Raw genomic sequence first — 22089 nt, 5'->3', positions numbered from 1 at the left:
TGGAGGACTGGACGGTTGTCGAAGGGTTTGAAACCAAAATAAATGGCAAGGTGGGCCAAATAGAGTCCTGTGTGTCCCCGCTCCTTCCTTGATGATGATGATGATGATGATGATGAGAGACTGAGGGCCCCCCACAACACCTGGGGCCCCACCCAACTACAACACAACGCAGAGCTAATGATGAGAGTGACGGGCATGCAGCAGGCTGACCAGCATAGAACAGCATAGGACTGCCCCCGTTACAACTGCATATGTTAGTATGTCTGTTAAGAAACGACTGACGCCAAAATTAAAATTTTAACAACTTTAATACTATTTTTCAAGCAATTTAAAATCGACGGTGTAAACCACAACCTGTTCTTTCAAACATATGCCCATCTACAACTCATTATTTATATGTATTCTTATTCTTTATATTCTATATGTTCATCTACAACCTATTATTTCAAACAGATTGTAACGTGCATGGATAAGTAGACACGTTGGCCGCTGGCTGACGAGTCGGCCCCTTTTGTCGAGCGGTCAGCGATGTCTCCTGCGGCGCGGGAGATACAGTTTCGCGTCCCGACCGCAGCAGTTCCTGTGGTTGCCCCCCGAGGGTGGGATGGTGAGACCGTAAGGCCATCGGAAGCGTATGCGCCCAGAGGCGTGAATGAGCTGATATGCTTAAGCGCTACCCGAAGGAGGAGGGTAGTGTAACGTGCATGGATAAGTAGACTCGTTGGCTGACTGGTCGGACCATTTAGTCGAGCGGTTAGCGATGTCTCCCGCGGTGCGGGAGGCACGGGTCCCTGTTCCCCACTGTCCGTCCGGTTGGTAGGGCCTGTGGGTGTAGGAGGAACCGTCCCGGGTGAGCTAAACTGATCTGCAGGTTCTTCAGCCAAGGGGCAGTAAGGTGCCAAACGGTCCCGGTGCAGAACTACCACCCACCCCCAGACACACAGTTTCACCCGGTACACAACATCCGAAAACTGCTCCAACACCTCACAGGGCACCACCCACTGGCTGGCGAGCTTGGAGGAGACTCCTCTCTTCCGAGTTGGGTTGAAGACCCACCCCTTCGCTCCCGGGGTGAAGGAGCGGCCCTGACAACAAGAATCACACGCCTGCTTTTGTTTTGTACCTGCCTGTCCCTGATGCTGCCGAGCAAACTCGTGTGCCTTGGCCAGACGTTGTTGGAGGTCCCGCAGGTACTCGATACCGGGTATCTTGGGAAGGTCAGTGCCAGGGGGCGTGCCAAAGGCTAAGTCCACAGGGGTCCGCAGTTCTCTCCCGAACATGAGCGCGGCCGGTATACACCCAGTACTTTCTTGTACTGCCGACCTTTACGCCCACAGGACCAGGGGTAGATGACAGTCCCAGTCTTGCTGGTGCCGTGAGGTGACGATAGTGAGTTGTGTTGTGAGCGTTCGATTGAACCTCTCCACCACTCCGTCGCTCCGGGGGTGGAGGGGCGTTGTCCTGGTCTTCTTCACCCCCATGCATTGACACACCTCAGCGAACACCTGTGCCTCGAAGTTCCGCCCCTGATAGCTGTGTATTTCTTCGGGCGCACCGAACAGACAGAACATCTCACACACCAGCCGCTCGGCTGTAGTGGCAGCGCTCTGGTCTGGGACCACATACGCCTCAGGCCATTTGGTAAAGTAGTCCATGGCCACAAGGACGTAGAGATTTCCATTGTCTGTGGTAGGAAATGGGCCAAGGAGGTCCTCACCGACCCACTACATGGGGGCCCCCACCTGATATTGTTGTAGAAGGGCATGGGAGCGTCTGGTTGGTCCTTTCTTGGCAGTGCAGGCATCACAAAAGTGCACAAAAAGTTCAGCATCATGCCTGCATCCTGCCCAGTAGAACCGTTGGTGCAGTTTGTTCAGAGTCTTGGCCACCCCATAGTGACCTGCACCCACCGAGCTGTGGGACGCCCGTAGCACTGGTTGGCGCCAGTCATTGGGCACCAGTAACTGCCACACACTTCTTCCCCTGCCCGGCGCTTGCCAAACCCGGTACAACAGTCCATCACGCCGGACCAAGGTGGCCCACTGGGAAAAGTAGGCCTTGGTCTCCACCGACATGGCAGAGACAGCTTGCCAGTGGGGGCGTGCCTTGGCATCGACCCACTGTCCCACCCTGGCCAGGGTGGGATCACTATCCTGCACTGCTTGCCACTCCTGCTTGTCCATTGCCATCAGCCACGCCTCCTCTGGCTCAACCTGCCGCGTGGTGGACACTTGGCGGATTGCTCTGTCTCGCTCCTCTTGGTGCTCACAATGTCTGCAGTCCTTGCAGGGATGATGCGAGAGGGCATCTGCATTGCTGTGCAGGCGCCCAGCTCGGTGCTGGGTCTTGAAATCGTAGCTCTGCAGCTCCTCAATCCACCTAGCCACCTGGCCTTCGGGCTCCTTAAAGCTGAGCAGCCAGATCAGGGCCACATGATCCGTCCGCAGGAGAAAGGCCTGGCCATAGAGTTAGGGGCGAAAATGATTGAACGCCGCGACCACCGCCAGGAGCTCGCATCATGTGATGCAGTAATTGCGTTCAGGGCGGCTCAAGACACGACTGTAGTAGGCCATCACTCTCTCTTCCCCAGCAACCTCCTGAGACAGGACGGCCCCCAGCCCCACATTGCTGGCGTCTGTGTCCATGATGAAGCGGCACTTAGGATCAGGAAGGGCCAGGATGGGTGCAGTGATCAAGGCGGTGTGGAGCCAGGTAAAGGCGGCTGCACAGTTGTTGTCCCAGTTGAACTTCCGTCCCTTCTCGGTGAGACGGTGTAGGGGACTGGCAACGGAGGCAAAGGTGCGGACAAAACGTAGTAGGAGACGAGCTCCGTGAAGCTGCACACCTCGCTGACGTTTCGCGGAACTGGCCATTTCTCGACCGCCTCCACCTTAGTAGGATCAGGGGCCACGCCCTCTGCCCCCACGACATGGCCCAAAAACTTGGTCTCACGTCAAAGGAGGTTGCATTTCTTGGGGTGCATGCGCAGGCCCGCCCTCCGAATGGCTTGGAAGACCTGACAGAGGTTCTCTAGGGCCAGCTCAAAGTCAGCGGCATGAACCAGAAGGCCATCAAGGTAAACCATGCACCGGTTGCGGGGAATGTGAGCCAGCACTCTCTCCATTAGTCACTCAAATGTGGCAGGGGCATTGCAGAGACCAAAGGGCATCACACGAAACTGCCAGAGTCCCTGGCCAATGGTGAAGGCCGTCTTGGGTCTGGCTTCTGGTGCCAGCTCCACCTGCCAGTAACCGCTCCGTAGGTCAAGTGAGCTGAACCACTATGACCCTGCGATGTGATCCAGAGCGTCGTCAATGCGGGGCAAGGGGTAGGAGTCCTTACGAGTTGCATTGTTCAGCTGACGAAAGTCCACACAGAACCTCCAGGTGTCATCCTTCTTTTTGACCAGGATGGAGCCATCTAACAAGGGCTGTTAGATGGCTCTATCACCCCAGCCGCAGCCATCTCTAGAATCATCCGCTCTGCAGCTTCACGCTTGGCAAGCGCTAACTGGTAGGGTCGCAGTCTAATGGGCGGGGGTGTGCCAGTGTCGATTGTGTGCTGCACCAGGTTGGTCTGGGTGCACTCCTCCTCGCATGAAGCGAAAATCTCAGCGAACTGTTGAAGCAGGTCTTTCAGCTGTTGGCTCTGCTGAGGGTCTAGCCCTTCACTGCTCCGCTGATGCAGATCGTGGATGGCGGCAACAGTGTCCGGTGAGGGGGTCTGAGGAATGGTAACCTCAATGAGGGTCGTCGTCATTGTTGGTGGGCCGGGCAGTGTCGTCATCCCCTCGGGTGGCAGTGGTGGTGACAGTGGGGGTGGGGGCGGCGACGGCGTGGTGACAGGTGGAGTTGGCTTGATGTGGATACGTCCCACCTTCCTCTCTGGACAGTGCCGGAGGGCCAGGGTCTCTGTGCCGAGGTGAATGGCATTACTCGACACATCGACCAGAGCCCCCCAGCGAGTCAGCAAGTCCAGCCCGATGATGCAAGGGTATTGTATTTCAGCCAACCAAAACTCGTGGGTGGCTGTGGCTTTCCCTGCCTGCACCTGCAGTGCTCTCTTCCCCAGCATGCCTGTTAGTTCTCCGGTCACAGATCTGATTTTACAGGTGGTGGGCCTCCACTCTGTCTCTGGCAGCACCCCTGGATGCACAATGGAGCTGGTGGACCCTGTGTCCACAAGAGCCCAGCAGCGGTGTCCACCAATGGAGCAACAAAGATAGAGACCGTGTGCGTGGCCCACTCTGCCGATCTGGGAACAGTTCTCGATGGGGGATATGGACGGTTGGTTGGGTGGCAGTCTCCCCGCGGTGCCACCCCATTGTAGTTTTCCAACTGGGGAGCGGTACGGTGTCGTGGTGCAGGGGCAGGGCGGCGGCAGCCGACGGTGAGATGGGTCGGCGGCGACCGGCGGTGAGACGGCGGCGGCCAGCGGACGTGTGGTTGGGGATGAAATCAGAGTGGGCCGCGACCTCTCGGCGGCGGTCACTGCCTCCGAGCCGCCAAGCCGCCCGACCGCGCCGGGCCCTGCAGGACGGGGAGCGCTGGCTCCACCAGGCCTCCCTCCGCGGGACATCCTCCTCCGAAAGTCGATGCTCTTCCCCTGGGAAAGCTCTGTTTCAAGACGCCCAATGAAGTCCTCAATCTCGCGGAGCATCACGTTGAATGTACTTTTTGTGTTGTGGTTACACCGCCCCGAGCTGCCTCCCCGACACGTTCAAGCCACTCCCCCAACTCGGACGTGCCGGAAACATCCGAGCACTCGACTCGCGTTACACTACCCCCCCCTCCTTCGGGACGCGCGTCCCCGCGCTTAAGCATATCAGCTCCTTCACGCCTCTGGGTGCATACGCTTCCAATGACCTCACAATGTAGCGAATTCAGGGGGCAGTCCGGCAACCGTCGCCACAGCCGGGACGCGAACCCGTGTCTCCCACTCCGCAAGCGACAACGTTAACCAGTCGACTAAAGGGTCCGACCCGTTAGTCGACTGGTTAACGTTGTCACTTGCGGTGTGGGAGACACGGGTTCGCGTCCCGGCTGCGGCAGTTCCTGTGGGTGCACCCCGAATTCGCTACATTGGTGTCAGAAGTGAGATGGTGAGACCGTAAGGCCATTGGAAGCGTATGCGCCCAGAGGCGTGAAGGAGCTGATATGCTTAAGCGCTTCCCGAAGATGCAGATTCGCGTTCCAGCCGCGGCAGTTCCTGTAGTTGCACAGGCCGCGAACTCATATCTCCCGCGCCGCGGGAGACATCGCTAACCGCTCGACTAAAGGGTCCTACCCGTTAGCCAAGGGCCAACGTGTCTACTTATCCGTGCATGTTACAATATGTTCAACCTTCAGCCAGAAAAGTTTCATACATATACGTATACACACACACATATATATATGATGTTCTCTTTGTAATGTATTGAATTTAAATAAAGTTTTATTAGAAAAAACGCACGCGCTAGTGTTGTTCTTTGTTGGGGAATAAAGTTCATCAGAAGAATTTGCCGCCAGTCTCCTCATCAGTATCAACCCCAATAAGGCAGGCGGCCTATCAGAGCTGGCTGGGCCTGGCTGGGCCTGGGCCTCACTAAACCCGCCGCTACACGCAGCACACACAGCAAGAGATGGACACGGATGATCCGCTGTTGTGACCCCTAATGGCAGCAGCCGAAAGTAGTAGTAGTAGTAGTAGTAGTAGTAGTAGTAGTAGTAGTAGTAGTACTTTACGTATATCATATAATAGTGGAGTGTGGCTGGAGCACAGTTAAAATATAAAAATGGAATACACACACACACACACGTGTGTGTATATATATATATGTATATATATATTACACGCACACACACACACACACACACAGAGTTTGCGGTGTGTTCTGCAGTGACTTTACCCCATAACACTGCAGCCACAGCTAAAGCCATTGTCTAAATTTAGTGTCTTGCCTGAGCAAGTGTCCAGCTGTCCTCGGCGAAGCAGCTTAGTATGTAGTAGCTGAACAAAGAGCCGCCAGTCTGCTGAAGAGGGTGGGGACGAGGGCGGGGACGAGGACGGGGACAGGGGAGTAGAGACAGATTCAGAGAGAGACCAGTTAGTGTCGCCGGGCCATCACTGCAAGGCAACATCAACTTGAACCGAGGAGACAGCCGGAGCAGTAGCGTCTGGTGATCCTGGTCTGTGAGAGGACCGAGACCAGCTATTTCCAAACATAAGACGTTTGGACACTGAGGAATTCTTCATTCTACTCAGGCTGTCCTCCAGGTAACTTCTTGGGGCAACATACGTAAGACTCGGCTGTGATGGAAGACAGTAACAGTCCCCCAATAGCATCCTACATTATGGATGAAGAGACGCTGAAAAGGAAGCAGAAAGAGAAGCTGAAGAAGTTAATGGCCACCGGGGGCAACCCTCGACCAGCTCGCTCCCTCTTCCTCTTGACACTGAAGAACCCCTTTCGCAAAGCCTGCATCAGCATCGTGGAATGGAAGTATCCTTAATCCCCTGGGTTGATAGAGCTAAGCTAACAGTTTTCACTTCACCCCTAACTAAATCATCTTTATGTATCTTTTGTCCTCGGTCAATGAATCGTCCTACAACATCTAAAAAAGGATGGCAGCAAGGTCGCAGGACGTGAGAGGCCCGCCGAGACGGCAGCGACAGCTGCATGTGAGGACCGGTCCCAGCGACCGGCCAGCAGGTGCATGTCGTATCAGAAAACTAACAGAAGAACGGCATACTGGGGAAGAACAGCATACTGGGGAAGAACAGCATACCGGGGAAGAACAGCATAATGGGGAAGAACAGCATACCGGGGAAGAACAGCATAATGGGGAAGAACAGCATACTGGGGAAGAACAGCATAATGGGGAAGAACAGCATACTGGGGAAGAACAGCATGATGGGGAAGAACAGCATACTGGTAGTCCAGACCACTTTCTATTACTATCACCTTCAGCTGCAACAGAAGAGGCAATGCATTTTAGAAAACACTGATGCCTCCATGTTTGGGCAAAAAGTATGAAACACAACACAAATACAAATAATAAAAATCATAATTATAATCATAATCATAATAATAATAACGATAATAATCATAATCATAATAATCATAATAACCATAATGGTAATAATAACGATAATAATCATAATCATGATAATAACCATAATGATAATAATAATGATAATCAACATAATAATCAAAATCATAATGATAATCATAATGATAATCATAATAATGATAATAAGAAGAAGAAAAATGATAATAATAATGATAATAAGAAGAAGAATGATAATAAGAAGAAGAATGATAATAATAATGATGATAATAATAATAAGAATGATAATAATCATAATCATAATAATTATAATCATAATAATAATAATGATGATAATAATAATAATAATAACAATGATAATAATGTGGTGAGCCAGCACCCAGGCAGTAGCTCCTCCAGAGAGGTAGGTGGAACTAACTGTGTTCCAGTGTTGTGACGGGGGTTTTCAAATGGCAGGTGTATGCCAAGCAAGAATGGAAGAGCAATCTCTGGGATTTCCACTTTAACATTTATTCATTTTATTAATTGAGACAAAAGTTTGGTGAAAAAGTTCCAAAGCAGGTTTCTGGAAAGCCACGATGCTCCACTCAGGTGCACACCTGCAGCCAGTAACCGCAGGTAGCTGGTGTAAAGGTCTGAAAGGTCATTATAACCTCTGCATTGCTTCCTTCCTTACGTACGTACGTACGTAGTACCGAGGTCGCTCTGCTTACTCTTTCTCAATGGTGGTTCGCACTGTGCCGACAACACACATAATTCAATTCAACTCAATTTTATTGTCATTAAAAACAACGCGCATGTTAAAAATGAAATGAGGGCTCTGGCTTCACCAAACAGTGCAAGACAGACACAGACAAACACAGTAGAAGATAAACACACATGAGGACCAAAAGCTAACAATAAGTTAAAAGAGAGCTGGAGTACAAAATATTTAAAATATTTTAAAATATCTACAGATATGGGAGGGAGCAAACAGATTGTCCATGTAGACTGGACTCGCTGCTGTGCAAGTAAAGCACACACGTGCACACACTGATAGAGCCGCCATTGTGTTATTTTGAGGCAGATCAGTAAGTAATGTGTAAATAGCCATGCTGTAATAACATACTGAGGCCCCTCACTCTTTGACCTTTTCCCTAAAACAGTGTTGTGTGTTTCCCTCCCTGTTGTCCATGACGTCATGAATAAATCCATTTTGGGACATTTATACCTATTTCCGCCATTACGCGTCAAATTCATGCATTGCTTTTATTATTGGGTTTGCTTCGCGCTTGGCTTGTGTGTGTGTGTGCTTGTGTGCGTGCGCGCGCGTATATGCGCGTGCACGTGGGTGCTTTACTTGCACAGCAGCGAGTCTAGTCTACATGGACAATCTGTTTGCTCCCTCCCATATCCTCGGTTAGATTAGGACATGATGGATGAAATATGTAGGCTACTAGTAGGATATTAGCCAGGTGAGGGAGGGGATCAGGCACATTCTGGTCTTTTCTGGTGGTTGTGTAAAAGTGCATGTGAAAGGTGCGGCCTGTTCATTCATGTGTCTTGCCTGATTGGCAGACAGGAACGGCATTTGGACATATGTTGTCGCTGCTTCTGCTCCTACATACTGGGTTTATAAACGGATTTGGTTCTGTTTTCATATCATCTAGTCTTAGTATGTCCCCCGCCAGTACCCCTCTTCCATAAAGTGTTATTTACCAGTCTGTCCACGGAGGGGCGCCATTTGGGATTGGTTGAATGACGCATGTCTCCGGTGAGAGTAGGCTAAAGCAGCCTGATGGGAGATGGCCGACACTGATATTTCTTTTCACCCTTGTCAAATGTGTAGGCTACTCATTCATATCAGGAGTCAGATAGAGAGCGAGGAGGAGGAGGCCTCATGTGTGTGTTCTTTGATGCTAATAGCCTCGTTATACAAGTGGGGGAACGTTGATCTAAAGACAGAATGATATCGCCAATGTCTGTTCTTTCATATACCACAACTTGTGATTCCTCACATGGCCTCACTTCACGAGTCATTAGGCTGAAGGCCTGCTGCTGATTTACATATCCACATATCCTAAAAAGATGAGTTGCAGGTTCCTTCCATCCCCATTAACCATCCAAGCAGGTAGTGTGCAGACTACCCGGTTAATGTGCAGATAACCCGTTCTGGCGGGTAATGTGCACTTTAACCGCCCGGTTGGGTAATCTGCACATTAACCGGGTAGTTTGCACATTAACCGTTTTTTCACATTACCCGTAACCTATATATTGTAGCGAATTCGGGGGGGGGGCACAGGAACTGCCGCGGCCGGGACGCGAACCCGTATCTCCCGGGAGACATCGCTAAGCGCTCGACTAAAGGGTCCGACCCGTCAGTCAATGTGTCAACTTATCCATGCACGTTACAATATATATTGTAAGGCATAACGCGTTAGCCCTTGGCTAACGGGTCGGACCCTTTAGTCGACTGGTTAACGTTGTCGCCTGGGGTGCGGGAGATAGGGGTTGGCGTCCCGGCTGTGGCGACGATTTCCCGGACTGCCCCCCTGAATTCACTGCATTGGTGTCAGAAGTGGGATGGTGAGACCACGAGGTCATCGGAAGCGCGTGCGCCCAGGGGCGTGAGGGAGCTGATGTTATGCAGGTTAAGAATTTCATAATAGAATTTTAAAACTTAATCACAGTTTTACATAATGGAATCTTGAAATTTCTTGAAGACAAATGTGAAATTCGGACGTAGCCTACCAATGTTATGGTGACTTTACGTTTAGCTTCTTAGTCCGGGTAGCGTAGTGGTCTATTCCGTTGCCTACCAGCATGCAAATCGCCGGTTCGACTCCCCGTGTTACCTCCGGCTTGGTCAGGCGTCCCTACAGACACAATTGGCCGTGTCTGCGGATCGAAGGCCGGATGTGGGTATGTGTCCTGGTCTCTGTACTAGCGCCTCCTCTGGTCGGTCGGGGCACCTGTAGGGGGGGGGAGGGGAACTGGGTGGAATAGCGTGATCCTCCCACGTGCTACGTCCTCCTAGCGAAACTCCTCACTGTACGGTGAAAAGAAGCGGCTGGCGACTCCACATGTATTGGAGGAGACATGTGGTAGTCTGCAGCCCTCCCCGGATCGGCAGAGGGGGTGGAGCAGAGACCGGGACGTCTCAGAAAATAGGGTAATTGTACTTCTTGAGTGTTTCAGCATGCTGTGTGTCACTTGCAACTTTGTACCATGTATTGTCTCTGATGTGGGTACTGACCTTCTGCAGGACTGGGTCTTTAAGTGTTTTGTCTTTTATCTCTGTGAGAGCCAATGCTTTGGGTGTGGTGTGTTGCGCCACAAAGTTCACATACTCTTCCGCCACCTACTCTGGTCTTGTGTTTCCACTTGTCTGCACTGGAACAGGGTGATGGGATATGCAGTCCACAGGGTTCTCCGCTCCTTTTCTGCATTCTACTCTGAAGTTGGAGGGCTGTAGTCTCGGTCCCCATCTTTCAATCCTGGCAGGTGGTTTCGATCGGGGGTTGTTCCAGATCACCTCGAGTGCCTTGTGGTCTGTGACATGGGTGAAAGGGTTGCCATACAGGTACAAGTAGAAGTGTTCACAACTCCAAACATTGGCCAGTGCTTCTCTCTCTGTTTGTGAGTAGCATCTTTCCACATCACTGAGGGCACGGCTTGCGTAGGCTATGGTGCATCTCTCCCCTTCTTCCTTTTGGTATAGAATGACGTCCAGGCCGACAGGGCTGGCATCCACGACAAGTTCTGTGTCTTTGCTAGGGTCAAAATATGACATTACCGCCTTGCTGGTCAGGCTTTCTTTGATGGTCTGTAGTGCTTTGTCTTGCTCTGGGCCTCAGTGCCACTGTGTGTCTTTTCTGGTCAGCTTGCATAGTGGTGCTTAAATTGAAGCAAAGTCTTTGGTAAAGCGTCAGCAAAAGTTGGCCATACCTAGTAGGCTTCTGACTTCAGTCGGGTCTTGTGGGTTGCTGGATTGCTGAATGTCGGCGGTCTTTTTGGGGTCAGCTGAGATTCCGCCGGTTGAGAAGAAGAACCCGAAAAACTCGAGCTTATTAAACTCACACTTTTTCCTGTTGAGCGTGAGCCCTCTCTCTTTTTAGTCTCTGGAAAATTGCTTTAAGGCTGTTGTTATGGTCAATCTGCGTTTTCCCATAGACGATGATGTCGTCACTCAGGTTCTTCACCCCTTTTATCCCTTGTAGTGTCTGGCAGATTGCATTCTGAAACACCTCCACTGCTGAAGATATCCCCAAGTTCAGGCGCTTGTAGCGTCTCCAGCCTAGGTGTGTTGTAAACGTCGTGATGTATCTGCTGTCAGGGTGGAGTTCAAGCTGATGGTACCAGCTGTCAGGTCAAGCTTGGAGAAGACTGTCGCTCCATTCAGCTCGTGGGTCACGTTGTCCATGGTGGGGGTGATGTGATGCTCGCGCTAGATGGCAGTTTTGGCTTGTCTCATGTCGACACATACTCTCACCTTGTCTGGATCTTTTGGCTTGGGTGATGATGTGACGATGGGTGAGACCCATGGCGTAGGGCCTGTGACTGTTTCAATGACGTCATCATCTTCTAGCTTTTTCAATTCCTCTTCGACTTTCTGTCGGATGTGAAACGGCATTCGCCTGTGTGGCTGACAGGTCAGCTGAATGTCGGTGTTGATGTGCAGCTTAACTTGAAAGTCTTTTATCTTGCCAATGCCTTGAAACAGCTCTGGGTAGCTGTCTACCAATTCATCTGCTACTGTTCGGCTGCTTAGGGAGGTCACACTGTTCACGATTTTGATGAGGCCTAGCTCATCAGCTGTTTTGTAGCCTAGCAGAGAGCAGCTTTCACAAGTCACCACATAGAATTTGGCTTTAGTCTTTTTATCTCCTTCTTCCGTGTTGCATATGAATGCACCGACTATGGGCAGTGGTTTAGTGCAGTCGTAAGGGAATGTCCTGATGTCAGCTGGGCTGAGTTGTGGGCGTGTTCTCAGTGTACTGAGCACCTTTTCACTAATAATGTTCACTGCAGCCCCTGAGTCTATGAGTGCTGAAATCCTAACACCGTTAAGTCTAATGTACGTCTGTGGCTGCATAGCATTGTTGCTGCCACTGGCTGCAAACACATATGCATCGTTACTGCTAGATGAATCTTGTGTGATAAAACCGTGTTGTTGTGCTGTTAATGTTATACACTTTCTTGTGCGTTTTGAATTGGTTACTGTCCCTGGGTTTCATTTCAAAGTCTTTTCCAGGTTGTTTTTGTTTTGACCTGCACTGCTTGGCGAAGTGATTCAGCTTGCCGCGTGCTTTACAGTCTTTCCCTTTTGCTGGGCATTCTCCATCGTGAGGGTATATTCCAACCCAGTCGCACGGACTTTCGTGATGGCATCACGTTAATTAATCTACCGTGATACCATCACGATTATGACCTGATTTACGTGATGTGGTCACGATCTGATAGAACCCTAACCCTAATCCTAACCCTAACCTTCGTGACCACATCACGTAAATCAGGTCATAATCGTGATGGTATCACGATCGAAAGTCCGTGCGACTGGGTAGTATATCCACCACAATTCCGGCACTGGTTGTTGGGCTTGGCTCTCCCGGCACGTTAGCTGGTAGCTGGTCGTCCCTTCTGATGTCCTGCATTCTCCGACGCAGGTACACCCTGTTCCATGCCTGCTGCTTGCTGCTCGGACAATTCCAGCGATCTCCCGTGCTCTAGGAGGTCACCCAGGCTGCTGTCAAGGCAGCAATCCGCCTACACCCTATACAAATGCTCACAAATCAGGAACTTGCCTTGGTTTGATAGTGTGACCTGATCGTGTGGTATACCAAGCTGCTGTCCGTTTGGCTGACTGTCCAGGTCTGGGGGTTCAGCAAGTTCCTGCTGACGAACCTGTGTTGCTGGTGCTGGGGTCCGTCTGCTGGGTGTCTGTTGCACTTGCATCTTCTTTGTTTTCGCGGAGGTGTCGGCGGTTGCGTCGATAGGTCTGTCCTTCTCTGGTTTTGATGTGGTAACTTCTATCTGTGTCTGCAGGCCGTTTTACCATTGCGGGTTTCCAGGATCCATCTTCCTGCCGGAAACGAATTGGTGCACCTACAGACAGGTGAGGCAGAGGTCTGGCAGATCTGTTATAGTATGCCTGCTAGCGGGCGGTGTTGGCATACCTCTCTCCTCTTGCGTACAGTCTGCTGGCATGTGACCTGTGGCTGCAATTGTTTTGCCGTTGCTGACAGGATCAAACGCAGCCTCTGACTCATTAGAAGCTGTGCTGGTGATTTCAGGTTGTCTACAGGTGTGTTACGATACTCCAGTAGACTCAGGTAGGAGTCTTTGTTCTTGGCTCTGGCTTTGTCAAGTATGCGTTTGGCTGTCTGGACAGTCTTTTCTGCAAGGCCGTTGCTCTGTGGGTAATGGGGGCTTGTGGTGGTGTGCCGAAACTCATCTGAACTGTAGCATGGTCCATTGTCACTGATGACAGACTCAGCGATGCCATGTCGAGCCATCGCTGCCTTAAGTTTGGTGATGACAGCTGGTGAAGTACAGCTGTATAGTCCCTCTAAATCAAAAAACCTGCTATAACAGTCCACTATACAAGGTAGTCCTGTGCGTTCCATGTGAATAAGTCTGTGCCTATCACTTGCCATGGTCTCTCAGGTATGGCATGTAATAGCATGGACTCTTTTGGGTTTGCACTGTGTCGCTCCTGGCATGTGCTGCAGGCTTCCACTTCTGCCTCAATCTGTTTTCCCGTGCCAGGCCAAAACAAGAGATCCCTCACTCGGTCTGCTTTTTTCCACACCCATGTGACCAGCATGTATGTGCTCTATCATGTTCACCCTGAGCTTACGGGGAACGATGATTTTCTCACCTTTAAACCACATTATGTCCATTTCAAAAGTTCGTCTCTGTGATTCCAGTATTCCTGGATGCTGGGTGGGCATCTTTTCTTTGCGTCAGGCCAGCCGGCCGGTGTGGCTTTTCTCAGTGCGGCAAGCTGTGGATCTTGTGTTGTTGCCTCTTTGACTTCTGTCAGTCTCTTGTCACTCACAGGGATGCTGCTAAGGACCATGTGCACCTGGGCCTCCATACCTTCATGCAGGGCATTATCGTGGTACTCGATCAACTTTTGTGACAGTGTGTCAGCCACTGGTATCTCTTTTCCGGGGTGGTGGAGGATGTGCATGTCATATTTTTGTAGTTGCAAGATCATCCTCTGCAGCCGTGGTGGTGCTGCTGCCAGTGGATTTTTAAGTATCGCTTCCAAAGGTTTGTGGTCTGATTCCACAATCCCTCTCCGGCCATACATATACTCACAGAACCGTTTACAACCAAAGAGTACTGCATAGAGCTCCTTCTATATTTGTGCATAATTCTCTTCTGTGCTGTTAAGTGATTTGGATACATAGGGCAGTTTTTCCCAACTCAGTCCTCAAGGAACACCTATCCTGCAGATTTTCTTTGCAACCCTGAATAGGTACCAGTTTGTAGATATTCAACCAATCAGCAATGAATTATGTCAGATGTTGCACACCTTGCATCATTAAGTGCTGTGAGATGATTGGTTGGGTAAGTACAAGCAGGGCAACTTATGCAGGGTTACAATGAAAATCTGCAGGATAGGGGTTCCTTGAGGACTGGGTTGGGAAACGCTGACATAGGCAATTGGCCTGCCGTGTTGGAGCATGACAGCACCAAGGCCACTTCTGGAAGCATCTATTTGGAGCTGGAGCTCTTTTTGGGAGTCAAAGTACATGAGTACTGGGCCTGGGTGTTGCGTTATCAGATCTTTAATCTGTTGGAATGCACTGTCATGATGGCATCCCATGCAAATTCACTGTCCTGTTTTAGCAGTTTTCGTCGTGGTGCATTTACCTCAGAGAGATGTGGAGCAGATCTGGCTAGGTAGTTGACCATCCCGAGGACTGTTTCAAGCTCCACCTTGTTCCGTGGTGGTTGCATCTCTTTGACTGCCTTCACCTTCTGTGGGTCTGGTTTTATGCCTTCGCTTGAGAGTGTGTGTCCGAAGTAGCTGACCTCCAGCACGTGAATGCGGCATTTGGCAGGGTTTAGCCTCACCCCTCTCTCCCTTGTGCATTTCAAGATAGCCCTGAGGCACCGGTCATGTTCCTGTTCAGTTCTGCCAAACACCAGTATGTCATTGACCATGGTTGCTACGCCATCAGGGCCTTCATAGGTTTCATACACACGCCTCTGGAACTCGTCTTGAGCCAAAATAATGCCAAATGGCAGTATGAGAAAACGGTATCTGCCGAACACTGTGTTGAATGTGTTCAACAGTGATGAATCAATGCTTAATTTTATGGCCCAATCGCCTGACCTAGCATCAAAGACACTAAAAAATTCTGCTCCAGCAAGCTTCATGGTGACATCCTGTAAAGTAGGAAGGGGGTAGTGAGGTCTTTGTATCACCTTGTTAAGGGATCTGGGGTCTAAACACACTGAGTTTTCCTGTCTTGGGCTTTTCAACCACAACAAGTCCATTTACCCATTCTGTGGGTTCTGTGACCTTGCAGATTTATTATATTTTATTATTTTTTGTCCATGCTGTTGAGCTCGTCTTTTAGTCTGCTGCGTAGCACGATGGGGATCCTGTGCGGTGGGCACACTAAGGGCGTTGCATCTGAGGCAATGCGAAAGGTGCACTCACCTGGAAATTTGCCTATGCCTTGAAATACATCTGCGTACTCCTCCAGTATGCTCTGTGAGCCAATGTGTGTTCCCTCATTTTCCTCATTCACAGCCATCACTATTTTGACTAAGCTTAGATCACGACATATTCGCATTGCTAGGACCGGCAGGGCATTGGTGTTGACAATGTAGAAATCTAGCAACGTTGAGCTGTCCTTGTATCGATATTTTAACTGACATGTGCCTGTCACGCTCTGTGCTCTTCCCCCGTATTCAGTGAGCCTATGTGCTGCTGGTTTCAGTGCAATGTTCTTGAACAGTGTGTGAAATAGGTTTGTTGGAATGGTGTTGGCCTGTGCCCGTGTCCAATTTGACTTTTTGTGGAGGTGAGCCAATTCCTACCTCTACATAAGCCTGCCCATTGCTTTTGCCATTGTTCTATATTGTGATGCTGTCTAGTTCTGTCTGCTCTTCGTCGGTGTTCTCTCCGACAGTGTGCACTGTACTGCGGTAAGGTTTTGTCTGTGGTGGGATCTGATTTGCATGCTTTTGCAAAATGACTGAATTTTTGGCATGTAATGCATTGTTTCCCCTTGGCTGGGCATACAACTTTGGCACTATGTTGCCCTCCACAGTCGCTACATGCTCTGTTTGCTGTGATGCTTTCTCTTTGCTTTGTAGCTTTTTGTGCTGTTTCTAGTCTGTATGATTTCCTGCTTACAGTGTGCACAGTGTCGTGGCCGCTCTGGTCTTTGCTATGGCCCATAGTCTTTAGCTGTTGCTGTGCTAGCTCATGTGAACATGCAATGTCTATGGCCCTTTCCAGCGCGAGCTCTGCACCCTGGCTGAGTAGTTGTTCTCGCACGCGGGGTGAGTTCGTGGCGAACACAATGCGGTCCCGGACCGTTTCCTCGCTGTTCGGGTAGCCGCAGTCTTTTCCCAACAGTTTTAGTTCTGTTACAACTTGCTCGAACGATTCGCGCTCACCTTGCATTTTTTTTTCATGGAATTTATACCTGGCATAAATAGGGTTAGCCTTTGGTGTGATATACTCTGTGTACTTATCGTAACACGGGTTAAGCTTCCTGGCTTCTTCTCCCGTGAGCGTCCAGGTGTTGTGCACACCACGTCCGTTTTCCCCGATCCATAACAGGAGGGAACTGCCATGCTCCTCCTCGTCCTTATTGCGCAGGGGGCCTGTGAACAGCAACTCGGTGTGCTGCCGGAATCGTCTCCATGCTTCGGGTAAATTCGCCGAATCCCAGTCCATCCGTGGAGCTGGAACGCCACAAGAGTCAGTTTTCTCGGCGACGTGTGGGTAGTCAAACATCTACTCTGACACCATGTAGTATTTGCCCTGTGGCACAATTATAAACTTAATAGAATAATAAATGCATTTTCCGGCTCAGCGCTGTGTTAATTCATTCCACCATCTTGGATCACATACAAGACTGCTCCAATCTCGCGGGGCTTGCCGAAGTCACTATTCTATGGCAAGCTGTAAGGTACAGAGGTCATGCTGAATAGCACATCACAATGTTACACCACTGACCTCACCACACCTCACTGCCTACGCAGACACTGACCTCATCACACCTCACTGCCTACCCAGCCACAGACCTCACCACACCTCACTTCCTACTCAGCCACAGACCTCACCACATCTCACTGCCTACCCAGCCACAGACCTCACCACATCTCACTGCCTACCCAGCCACTGACCTCACCACACCTCGCCCCCTACCCAGCCACAGACCTCCCCACATCTCACTGCCTACCCAGCCACAGACCTCACCACACCTCACTTCCTACCCAGCCACTGACCTCACCACACCTCACTGCCTACCCAGCCACTGACCTCACCACACCTCACTTCCTACCCAGCCACAGAACTCACCACACCTCACTGCCTACCCAGCCACAGACCTCACCACACCTCACTGCCTACCCAGCCACAGACCTCACCACACCTCACTGCCTACCCAGCCACAGACCTCACCACACCTCACTGCTCCAAGAGCACTTCCTCGTTTCTTCTCTCCTCGCTTCGCGTCTCTCCATGCATCCCTGGTGGGAGGGATGTAAGAAAAAGATGCATGTGAGGGAAACAATGGGGATGAAGTTAAAAGACTTGAGATGTATCCATAAAGACGACCCTTCATGATTTGACTTGCTTGCTGTCTTGATCCTATTTGCACTAGGCAACAGGACAGATTGAGGGTTTCATACATGAAACCGAGTCTTCATGTCTCCTCTCAAATGTTGTGGAATCCTGCAGAAACACATCGGTTCCAAAAGGAAGTCGAAAAACAATAGTGCCAAAGCGGGAGGCGAAATGACAAATAATAAGGCCCTCGTCAAATTTCCGGTAAAAGTGTAAGTAAATAAACAAATATGGTAAATGAACAATCATAGATTTAGCATAGGTTGTACAGCTGTCCCTCTCCTTCAAACTCAACAAAAGACAGTCAATACGTCACACACTGCAGAAAACACGGCTTGAGAGATAGGCGCTGCAAAGATTGTGTACTCTGCTTAAAGAGTGAATGTAACCTAAATAGATATTGTCTTGAACATGGTCATTAAATGGTTTCCCCTTACCTGGGTGGTAGAACTGTTGATAGAGTGACTGCACGTCCTACCTGTGCTGTTTATTTCCCAAAACTTCAATCCTATTGGCTGTTGCCCAACCTACTCACACTATACAGTACAGTCGTAACAATATCAAACATGCTTAAAAGAAAGTTGGCCGCAAAGACTGGCAGGGACTCAGTGTGGGGGTGATGGAGTCTGGAGCCCTTCCACACAAGAGGATAATCTGCCCCTCTGACTTTAGTCATCAAGTACAGCCTCACATGACGCTGATTCTCAACTTTAGTTATTTGATTTCTGCGCTGCTTTCATCAAACTTCATAGACTTAAGTAAATAAAAATTTAAAAAAAAACAATTTAAGTTTTTCTCAAAATTTTGTCTTAGTTCTTGAAATATATCAGAATTAGTTTCAAAATCCAATTCCATATTGTTGAAATTCTGACTTTATTTCTCGTCAAAACATTGAAAATATATATTTTTAGATGGCCCTAACAGTAAGAGTTTGAAGATGTTTACTCTACACCTTGAATGTCGTCTTTTATTAATACTATTTTTCCCTTGAAAACTCATGTGAGAGGTATGAGGTCTTCAGTCAGGACTCTTGAGCACAACCTGCATGAGCAGAAATGCAGGCAAAGAAAACAAAAATTGAAAGGGTTGCAAACTTTTGTCAGCTTTCTGGTCTTTTGCCATACAGTGCCATTGGTTTCCCCTGGCAACAAAAATAATAATAAAAGATTGTATTACAGTATAAAACTAGCAAGTTTATTACAATATAAAAAGTGTGTTTATACCTACTTAGTGGCCAGAGACAATACCTGACAGCAACCCATCGTGTTTCTCTCTCGTAGAAAATGGCAAAGTCAAAATTAGAGTTGTGATTTCTTGGGGGAAAAAAATACCATCTCAAACTGCTTAATCATGACTGGAAATGTCTAGCCAGCTGACTTTTAACCATCACCAATGACTAAACTTTTCTGACATCAAGGGTCGCACACTAAGTTATTGGACCATCTTCTATCTCACAAAATTCTGAACAGCAGGACGGTGCCGTTGTAGAAATCTGGAAAGCCAGACCTACCTGCTGAATATTGGTTTGTATCCGGCAGCCATACCAACATAGACCCTGGCTCTGTTGAATGACAGAAGCTAAGCAGGTATGGGCTTGGCTAGTACTTGAATGGGAGACCTCCCGGGAAAAATTAGTTGCTGCTGGAAGTGGTGTTGGTGGGCCAGTAGGGGGCAGTATTCCCTCTGCGCCTAATAAATAAATGAATAAATAAAATAAAATCCCAGTGCAGTGACGGGGACACTGTGCTGCAGGATATGCCGTCCTTCAGATGAGACGTTAAACCGAGGTCCTGACTCACTGTGGTCATTAAAGATCCCACGGCCATTATCACAAAGAGTAGAGGTTCCCTGGTGTCGTGGCAACATTCCCAACATGGCTCTCTCCATCTAGCCACCTAACCATCCCCCCATGTAATTGGCTCAATGATTCCTCCCTCCCCACTTCAAGCTGGTGTGTGGTGAGCGCTCTAATGCAAAATGGCTGCCATGCCTCACCCAGGTGCTACACATTGGTGGTGGCTGAGATGAGTTTCCCCCTTCACTGTGAAGCTCTTTGGGTGTCTAGATAAAGCGCTATATAAATGTAATCCATTTTTATTATTATCCTGGCAGATGGCAAAAAAAAAACCAAAACAAAAAACAACCTGAAACAAAAGAAAAAACAAACAAAGGTAAGCCGTAAGGTATCTACATCTGTGTTGCAAAACAATAGTGAAGGTATCTAGATCTTTAGCGAGGAACTGGTAACCCAGTAAAAACGTAAGGAGCGCTACACTGCAAGCAACCCTGCAGTCTGATATTTCTGAAGGGTGCATGTGAATGGCTCTTAGTGTTCATGAGTTTATTGTAACTCAGTGCAAGATATGATGAAAATGGAATCAATTTCAGAATGAGTAGGATTGTTTGGAAATTCTGGAAATTGCGTTTGTAAGAAATGTCTAACCTGGAAATAGCAAAATAGAGGGGATCTAGGCAAGTTGAATCTTTCAGACAGGTCTGAAAATTATGAGAATGTCTCTTTGCTATACAGATCTTTGACAGTTTTGATTCCCTTGTCAAACCAGGTTAGGAATTTGAGATCAATACACGATGATTTAAACAGGTGGTTATGGTATATTGGGGAATGAAAGGATGGTCTATTAAGACCAAATTGCTTCCTGAATTGCATCCAAATCTTGATAGTGGGCATAGAGCTGATGACAGAGACAAGCGGTAAGGCTGAACATATTAAAGAATAAAGAGACTGCTGGGCAGAGGACATCTCCATTTGCGCCCAAAGAGGTGTGTTCTCTAGGTTGGACCAGTAGAGAAGCTTCTGAATATTACATGCCCAATAGTAATTAAGAAAATTTGGAATGGCCATCCCACCTTTTGACTTGGGCCGTTGGAGATACGCTTTCTTAATGCACCATGGTTCCTTTCCCCATAGAAAGGAGGATATAGTCTGGTCTAATTTTGGGAAGAAGCTTTTCCTAATAAATACTGGGATATGTTTGAAGAGGAATAACAATTTGAGTAGGACGACCATTTTGATTAGGTTAAAACGGCCAGCCAGCGATAGGGGCAGAGTGGACCAATGGCTAAAATCTTCTCTACAACGTTCTAATAAAGGTAGGAAGTTTTCCTTGAAAAGATGAGGGAATGATTTAGTGATGAAAATGCCCAAGTATTTTAACCCACTATCACTCCATTTAAAAGGAAAGCGTGAATGAGGCATTCTTGTGGCAATTGGGTTTATAGGAAAAAGTTGGCTTTTCTGAAAATTCAGTTTATAACCTGAAAATCTGCCAAACAACTCCAGTATAGACATAATAATAGGAATAGAAGAGGTTGGGTTAGATATATACAAGAGTAATTCATCCACATACGAGAAAATTTGGTGGGTGATCCCACCTCTCCTAATACCCTCAAACCCTGCTTCACTGCAAAGCCAAATAGCTAAGGGTTCAATGACAATCGGAAATAGCAGTGGGGATAGAGGGCAGCCTTATTTCGTGCCACGTTTGAGAGGAAATAAAGGTGAGTATACGTAAGTCATTGGTGATGACTCATGCTACAGGGGCTGAATATAAAAGTTTAATCCACAAAATAAAATCTTTACTAAACCCCATTTTTCCCAGAACAAAGAAAAGGCAAGTTCACTCTACCCTATCGGAGGCCTTTTCTGCATCAACAAAAGGACGAACTCTGGGGATTCGGAGCTTAGTGTATGAATTATGTCAAGCAATCGCCTTGTGTTAAGAACAAATGCCTTCCTTGGATAAAGCCTGTTTGGTCAGTTGACATCAAGCCTGGGACAACTTTTCGGAGATGGTTAGAAAGGACTTCGGCTAAAATCTTTTGGTCCACATTCAGAAGTGAGATTCTCCTGCTGCTACAAAGAAGTGGGTCCTTATTCTTCTGAAGCAATAAGGAAATACAAGCTTGGTGTAGTGTTTCTGGGAGCCTACCATTAAAAAGTGATTCGTTATACATGCTTTGTAATTCAGGGCAAATAAGGTGGGAACATGCTTTATAAAATTCCACTGTATATCCATCAGGCCCCGGGGGACTTGCCATTTTGCGTGAATATTATGGCTTCTTGAATCTCAAGAAGTAAAATTGAGCCGCCGAGGCTTCCGGAAAACGTTTTATCTAGTACAGGGTAACATATTGTAAAGAGGATTGTTGTGGTCCCAAATATCTGCGGGACATTCAGAAGAGTAAAGATCAGAATACAAGTTAAGAAAAGTATTG

General features: G+C 48.6%; 1 protein-coding gene across 1 annotated transcript in view; it reads left to right on the top strand.

The window, feature by feature from the left end:
• The first annotated feature begins 6293 nt into the window (after positions 1-6293).
• The window catches only part of LOC130130505 (dihydropyridine-sensitive L-type skeletal muscle calcium channel subunit alpha-1-like), a 357791-nt gene continuing 341995 nt past the window's right edge, over positions 6294-22089 (top strand). The window contains exon 1 of the mRNA XM_056300217.1: positions 6294-6481. Within this exon, the coding sequence (XP_056156192.1) occupies positions 6294-6481 (188 nt within the window). The remainder of the gene's footprint in view (positions 6482-22089) is intronic.

The sequence above is a fragment of the Lampris incognitus genome, chromosome 2 (assembly GCF_029633865.1).
Source record: "Lampris incognitus isolate fLamInc1 chromosome 2, fLamInc1.hap2, whole genome shotgun sequence".
Classification (NCBI taxonomy): Eukaryota; Metazoa; Chordata; class Actinopteri; order Lampriformes; family Lampridae; genus Lampris; species Lampris incognitus.
Note: the sequence above shows the minus strand (reverse complement) of the source record. Positions and strands in the feature narration are given on the sequence as shown.